The 8,191-nt window shown below is 38.8% G+C and overlaps 1 protein-coding gene across 1 annotated transcript; it reads left to right on the top strand.

Annotated features, from left to right (window-relative positions):
• Window positions 1-52: 52 nt before the first annotated feature.
• TMBIM4 (transmembrane BAX inhibitor motif containing 4) lies at window positions 53-6,008 on the top strand (the record flags this gene model as incomplete). Its single annotated transcript, XM_009864548.1, has 7 exons — window positions 53-199; window positions 1,104-1,197; window positions 2,466-2,571; window positions 3,394-3,427; window positions 4,375-4,492; window positions 4,974-5,019; window positions 5,584-6,008. Coding segments are annotated over 7 exons (752 nt in total), but the record flags the coding sequence as incomplete, so codon positions are not given.
• Window positions 6,009-8,191: the final 2,183 nt, after the last annotated feature.

Here is an 8,191-nt window from a genome sequence, read left to right as displayed (position 1 = left end):
CTCCCATTTCACCCCGCTCCCCCAAATCGTTCTCCCCAGGGCCTTGCGGAAGGGCCCCGGCTGCCCCCGTCCCCGGGCGGCCCAAGGCGATGCCGTACCCCAGTGCTCCGGACAGGTTCCCCTCTGTTAACCCGGTATCCCCCGCGGCCTTTAGCTGAATTCAGGTTTTGCGCGGTGTATTGTAAACTTCTGGGAAAGGGTAGTGAGTGGAGAGCCACGGTGTGAAATACTGGATCATAGAATGCGTTGGGCTGGAAGAGAGCTTTAAAAGTCACCTGGTCTAACCCGCTGCAGGGAGATCACTGACAAGATCAGGTTGCTCAGAGCCCCATCCAGCCTGACCTTGAGTGTCTCCAGGGATGGGGCCTCCACCACCGCTCTGGGCAACCTGTGCCAGTGTCTCACCACCCTCAGAGTACAGAACTTCTTCCTGGTGTCTGATCTAAATCAATCCTGCTCTAGTTTAAAACCATTAACCCTCATCCTATCACTACACGGCCTTGTAGACAGGCCCTCCCCAGCTTTCCTGTAGATCCCCTTCGGGTAGTGGAAGGCACTGAGTAGCCTTTAGGTGTTTAGTGCAGTTTAAGCATGAAGGGGAGGGTACTCATCAGTGGCCGATGAAGGATTTTATTACTGAAGTGTATAGAGGGTAGGCATTTTTATCAGAGGAATTAAATCTGTATAGATTCAGACCTGATTTTCCCAAGTGACACGTTTTGAAGCCCAAACACGATACGTGAGATGCACGAATGCTAAAACTGGTGTCAGTTATTAGTAATTTCTTAGTAAGATTAGGAGTATGTTGTTTTTAAAATAGTCTGAAGTAAATTCCTTACAAATGTTTTTTGTATTTCTTTTGTAGTCATTGTTGCTGTTTAAATAATGCTGTGGAATAAATTTTTTTTTCTGCAATACTGAGACAGTTTTTTAAGGGAAAATGGGTTCTTAGCACTTTGCTCTGTGCTTTGTCACAGAATAAACAGTTTCTAGTGGTACCTATCCAATAGAAAACTTATATCTGATTTGCCTTTGGACTTTTTAAGTGTCATTCAAAAGCGGTTTCATTTTTGTTTCCCTTATTCTAGCTTTCCTAAGGAAAGTCTACAGCATTCTTTCCATTCAACTTCTTTTGACCACAGTCACATCAGCAATTTTTCTGTACTCTACTGGAGTGCAGGCATTTGTTCATGAAAGGTAAATACTACAATGAAATGGGGCTGTTTATTGTGTGTTAAGTATAGTTTATGTAGTTTGTTGCTGTGGAACACTTAAGTATTCCTAACAGTTTTTATGTTTTGATTCTCTAATAGAAGGTTTTTTTGCTTGATAATAACTTTTCTTTCCTGATACTTTTCTCCTTGGTTTGCCATTAAATTTTATTTGCATTATTATCACTAAAGTTTATTTTAATCAGTAGTTTATTTATAGTGCTTATTTTAATATTTACACTACGTAAACCGATACATCACTTGCAGAATATCTCAGTTATTGACATTTCTTGTTTCATGGTCTAAGTATCTACTTTTAGAATCTGTAAAGAATGCTGTAATTTGTAGGTACCTATTCCAAAAAAAGCTGAATCATATTGTACTCCTCTCCTTCCTTCCCCTCTCCCGTCTTATTCTGTGTTTTTTTTCCTGAAAACTAGTTGCTAAAATTCCTGTGGGCTTGTGGTTTTTTTTGCTTGTGAGATTTTAATGAGGAAAGAACCCAGGTCTTAAAGTCCTGTAGTGAACTTCCAGAGGAAAAGAACAATTGGAGAAACAGGGAAAGCACTGAGTCCAATTTCTGTTTTCCCCTAAGTGCAAGGCAGGCTTTGCTTTCGCTTCAAAGCCCAAATAAAAGCAGAGTATTAAACACTATAAAAACTTCTGTATAAGCTACACGGTATACAACAGAGGTTGTAAAACTACAATTTTCTACTTAAATCTGGTAATTTAAAAATCATCCTTCTCCCTTAGAACTGTTACGATTTTGTGTTTGATTTTGGTCCAGTTTTTGCTTGAAGGGCTGCTTGAATGTTTTAATTATAGCGATACTGGTCAGTACTGATTTTTTTTGCTGCAGTTAGTGCCCATGTTTGTTGCTTATCAAAAACAGTTCTCTGAATGTGGTCTTCTTAATGGGCAAAATATTATGTATATGTAATACTGTTAGTTTAGTACGGATGGATTTTCCTCTTCATACAGATTAATCTCCAGCTGATGGATTTCTGGGCAGCCTTTAGCTTTGGTATGAAAAAATTGTCTGCCCTTGCCTGTACTATTTTTAACTTACTATCTGTGGTGGTATGTTTTAGAGCAATTTTATTGTAAAACTTGCTTTACATTTAACGTGGATATATTAAGCAGTATCTTTATGTGATCACTTAAAAACCTGGTTTTACATAATGTGGGTTTTTGCCTTCCAGATATTTTATTTTGATTTTAATGACTTTTTTTTTTTTGCATGGAACTTTACAGGCCTGCCTTGCTCTTGATATCTGCGATTGGATCTTTAGCTGTAATTGTGGCACTGACCTTCTACAGACACCAGCATCCTATTAATTTATACCTGCTTTTTGGATTCGTAAGTGTATAAATTCAATTTTAATAATTCATAGAATACCTTTGATTGTGATGAACTCCTCGAAGTAAACTAGCGGTGGCTAATTTCTTTTTCTTACATTCCTTGAATGATACCCTATATATTTACAAAGATTTGAGTTGTTTTTTGGAGATACTGTGCACAGGTTGTTCTAGATAGCCTCTACCTCAGGTTCCTTCCAGCATCTTTTTAGGAAGAGTGTTAGGACTTGGAATTAGGTTGAGCAAGCCATAAAGAGGAGTGATGTAATAGTTTGGCCAAATGTGATGTGAGAGTTTGTGATACGACATTTTAAGTATTATATTGTGTAGGAATAGAAAGATTCAAAATCTGTGAGTGATAAATTGTTTTGAACAGAACATTGGTTAAATGTTCTGTTACTTCTGACACGAGTTGGAAGAGGAAGTTGATTCAGACACTTAGGTGTCTAACAAGGTATTAAGAATGTATTAATTTTATAGCCCCTTGAATAGTTTGTAAGAAACGTGGTAAGAATGCTGTGTGCTTTGAGTAGAAATCCTAAATGACATTTTTCTATAGGGGCTGTCTCTCATTCACTTTCAGCTTATATTGTATTCTTTTTATGTAACACAATGACTTCCAGCACAGTAGGACAGTATGATTGCTTCTTCTTGTTGAAACCTTTGAAACCTAAACATGTCCAAAGATTTATTGAGACAGCTAATGTAACATACACTGGCATTATGTAGCAGAATGGGACTTGTTGCATGTGAAGTCTCTGTGTAAATGATTTGTGGGGTTTTTTTAATCCTTGTAATTATTTTTTTTTTTTACTTTTTGTAGACCCTACTGGAAGCACTGACAGTTGCCATAGCAGGTAAATGGTAGCCATCCTATTGTCTGATTCCATAAATAAATTGGAAAAGGAATCAAATATATTGTACTAATTGCCATCTAAGATTCCTAGATATAACTGAAACGATAATAAATCCTCTATTTGAAAATTTTAATGAAGGTGATCTAAGTTCAGCAAAAAACAGAGAATCAAGGGAGAAAACTGGATTCTGACCCAGACGCGAAACTGCACAAACCTGAAATGAGAAATTAGTTGTGCTATCCATTCTTTCAATACAGCTAGCAATGTTCTTTCCTATAAGGCAGCTCTCAGCAGAGCTCATCTACAAGTGGAATATCCTTATCCTTCCCCTCAGCCTCCTCCAACGGAATTTGAGTTTGGAGAGTTCTGTACTGTGTTGTCAGGATTGAAATGGGGTAGTGTGCAGACACTGTAGCTTCCAGCGTAAGCTGAAACTTCTTCATTGTGGTTTGTGATGTCCTGCAAAAGTCATTTGGTAAAAGCAAAGATTCAGGAGGAAGGGGAGAAGAAAAAGGTTCCATTCATTTCCCGTTATGTTTCTCCTGCTATCCCCTAATCAAAACTTTATGAGCCTTTACAGAGGACTGATTTTTTTTTCCTTGTTTCAGTCTCATGAAAAATGCAGATAGCATTTTCCTTAAGATCTCATATACTTTTTTGTCTTTTTTTTGTTTGGTTGGTTGGTTTTGTTAGTTTTTTATTGTGAGTACAGAAGATTTGTTATATACATTTGAGAAGGTACAGGGTAAGGTAACTGTCAAACTGAGAGAGTGCAAGGGTCCATGCATCCTCTGGTCATGAGTTCAGGCATAATTTACCTTTTTTGTTCACAGTTAAGATTATTTTTCTCCTGTCTGAGAAATTTTAAATCTGCTTCCTCAAAAGATAACTTAGCAAATACATAGTATAGTGTTCTTCAAATGACCATTTACTTTTGCTTTTTATAGTGAGTTTGTATGACGTATCTATCGTCTTGCAAGCCTTTATTCTTACTACTGCTGTATTTCTTGGACTGACTGCATATACTTTGCAGTCAAAGAGAGACTTCAGCAAATTTGGAGCAGGGTATGTTGTCATATTGATGTTCTTTTAATTGTTTTTTTTTAAGATAGATTTTCCTTTTGTAAAGTTTTGAGATATAATGAGGAATGCAGGTCAATAGAACCTACTTCAAGGGAATGGTGAGAGTGTTGTTTATCTTAAATTAATAATTTTGTGCAGTTCTGCTTTCTTGGTAAGAAATTATTTTCTGTGTTTGCGATTCTTAAAACCGTAATATTACACTAGAAAACTAGTTTACCTGGATTTTTCACTAAAACAGAAGGCAGTTACTTCAAATATTTTTTAAAATGTAAGGTTAGGACATTGCTTTTGACAGCTTTATAAAACCAAGTTTTACTGCTGCTACCAGTGAATGGTTGGCATCCAAAAATTGTGTACATTTCTCATCAGATGTATTGTGAAGAGGTTTTATAAGAAGGGAAGAGATTTTAAGTAAAATTTTGAAGAAAATATGTTGTTGCTCATAGTTTATTTGTTTTTTCAGACTCTTTGCTTGTTTGTGGATTTTATTCTTCTCAAGTTTCTTGAGGGTAAGCTACATTGTGTTCAAGGCTAAAAAATATTCTTCAACATAAGTATTTTACTAAATTCTAGTATAACAAAAAGGTTTTGGACAGCCCGCTCTAGCTTAATGAAATAAAATTACTAACCAGATCCATTACTGTTGTAGATCACAATGGTAATGTCTTAAGCCTTCATTGCCAATTCAGATTTTCGTTGGATGCTCTTCCTTGTGGTATTTAAGTTGATTGACAGAACTGCTATATTGAGATCCACTACTTGATTGGGAGACTGGGAAAGAGATTTAGGTTTTAACCATGTTCTGGTTTTCTAATTTTTCTACTTTTAATATTCTGGAGACCAGAGCTCCCTCTCTCTCTTAAGTGAAGGTACTTTTAATGGTTTAAGGAGAACATGTGACTAGGGATTATATGAAATAAGTACATTGAAATGTCATCATATATTGTATTTGTGTGTATATAAGAAAAAAAAAAAGTGTATCCGTAATTTAAGTGTGGCATATCATTATGCAGGAATTTTAATGTTAAAAAGAAAATTTTACAATTTTTTTTTCATGTTTAATTTTCTTCCAGCTGTATTTCTATAGTGAGACAATAGAGTTGGTGTTCGCTGCTGCTGGAGCTCTTCTGTTCTGTGGATTTATTATTTATGACACTCATTTGCTGATGCACAAATTGTCCCCTGAAGAGTACATACTGGCTGCAGTCAATCTCTACCTGGACGTCATCAATCTGTTCTTACACCTGCTGCGTTTACTGGAGGCATTTAATAAAAAATAGTCAAAACCTTTGTGGTTTGACTATAGCAGATACAAAGTAAAGCATTTGGATGATCTGCAAACTGTAGTTCTGTCTTCGAGAAACTGAATCCTTATTACTTTTCCATTCCATGAATATTGGTCCTTCGTACGAAAAGGGGGTTTTAGATAGCTAAAATTCTTGTCTATATATTTTATGTAGTCATCATTTCAGTCACTTTTTTAATCACTTAATTTGCACTTGACATCATCATCGGCATCATGGCTAGGCTTCGTGAGCGAAGATATGGGAAGGGCTCTACCCACACTTGGTACAAGCGCACTCATGGCTAAAAATGCACTTGACATAATTCACAACTAAAAGGTTTGTCAACTTCTGATTGCTCCAGAGTAAGCCTTGCCCTGTGATTCTGTAGCTGCTGGAAATGTTTGCTTCGGAATTGTAAGTGTGTGTACCACATAAAGGTAGCCTGAGTTTGTCATTGTGCAATGTTTTACTAAGCTAAATTTTCTTCTACTTTTTTGTTTGGTAAAATGTAATGCTATTTCTAACAGAGATATTCTTTTTAAGGGCTGTCAGATTGTTATGTAAGCTGGGAAGGTGTTAAAGCAATTAAAGGGAGTGTTCTTCATTTAGGTATTATTTATTGCCTATCATTCAGTGTTCTGAAAAATCATTTGGAGATGCATTCTGGCATTTTATCAACTTGTGTATATGAAGGCTAATATTCTGTCAATAAAAATTGGAAAGCCTTCAGTCTGTTCTTGCAGCTGAAACAGGAGAATTTAAGAATGGAGACTGCAAACCTGTGCTGGACAGGCAAGCACTTGCTCACAGGGGAGAAGTGCCTCCACAGTGGCTACTTTCCAAGCTGTTGAAAACCTGGCTGGTTAAAAACAATTCTGAAAGGCTTTCTTCGTTCCGTGCTCACTTTGAAGTATTGTTACCACTTACCTGTCTCGTCAGTGAGAGGTTAGCATAAAGGCAGCACGGTACTCGGGAAACATCCCACAGGCAGTGACATTGTCCACTTTTGTGCTGGAACTCACCTGAAGCTGTTGAAGTACCATTTTGAATTGTTTTGAACAAGTGAGGGGTTCTTTCTTCTGTCTCGAGGTTTCATTAAGAAATGAATGGTGGTAGCTAAGAACAAAACTTTACTTTTTAACTTGGGATGAAATACATATTTACTTTTTCATCCATCCCCACCACCCTCTGTGTAGTGGTGGTTGGTCATTATTTCACACCTGCAATGTGCAGCAGGCCCATGGCACAGGCATGAAGTAGGAAGGTTGCAGGGTGGGCAGTGAAGCTGGTGAAGGGACTTGAGAACTAGTCTTAGAAAGAGCAGCTGAGGGAAGTGAAGTTGTTTAGCCTGGGGAAAAGGAGGCCGAAGGGAGACCTTATTGTTCTCTACAACTACCTGAAGGGAGGTTGTAGCAAGGTGGGAGTCAGTCTCCTCTCCCAGGTAACGTGACAGAACAAGAGGAAATGGGGAAGATATTAGGAAAAATTTCTTCACCAAAAGGTCTGCCAAGCATTGGAACAGGCTGCCCAGGGACGTGGTGGAGTCACCATCCCTGGAGGTATCAAAACTAACCTGATCTCCTATGACAAGGTCACCTACTTAGTGGATGAGGGAGAGGCTGGGGATGTTGCTTATAGTAAAGACTTTGACATCATTTCCCACAGCATTCTCCTGGGAAACTGGCTGCTCATGGCTTGGATGAGCATATACTTTGCTGGGTAAAAAACTGGCTGGATGGCTGCCCATAGAGAGTGGTGGTAAATGGGGTTAACTCCAGTTGGCAGCTGGTCACGATTGGTGTTCCCCAGTGCTCAGTTTTGGGGCCAGTTCTGTTTAATACCTTTATCAATGATCTGAATGAGAAGGGATTGAATGATGACACCAAGCTGGGTGGAAGTGTTGATCTGCTTGTGGGTAGCGAGGTCTTGCAGACGGATCTGGACAGACTATATTGATGGGCCAGGGCCAGTTGTATGAGGTTCAATAAGGCCAAATGCTGGGTCTTGCACTTTAGCCACAACAACCCCGAGTAATGCCACAGGCTTGGGGAAGAGTAGCAGAGAAGCTGGCTGGCAGAAAAGGACCTGGGAGTGTTGGCTCACAGCTGCCTTAACATGAGTCAGCAGTGTGCCCAGGTGGCCGAGAAGGCCAAGAACATCCCGATCTGTATCAAAGATAGTGTGGCCAGCAGGACTAGGGCACTAACAATCCCCCTGTGTTAGCACTAGTGAGGCTGTACCTTGAATCCTCTGTTCAGTTTTGGGCCACTCGTGAAAGGGGTTTAGAGAGCAGATCTTAAGAGGAGCGGCTGAGGGAGGTGGGGTTGTTTAGCCTTGGAGAAAAAGAGGCTGAGGGGAGACCTTATCACTCTGCAACTTACGGAAAGGAGGTTCT

Source organism: Apaloderma vittatum, unplaced genomic scaffold, assembly GCF_000703405.1.
Source record: "Apaloderma vittatum isolate BGI_N311 unplaced genomic scaffold, ASM70340v1 scaffold14432, whole genome shotgun sequence".
Lineage (NCBI taxonomy): Eukaryota > Metazoa > Chordata > Aves > Trogoniformes > Trogonidae > Apaloderma > Apaloderma vittatum.
This window is presented reverse-complemented; position numbering and strand designations above follow the sequence as displayed.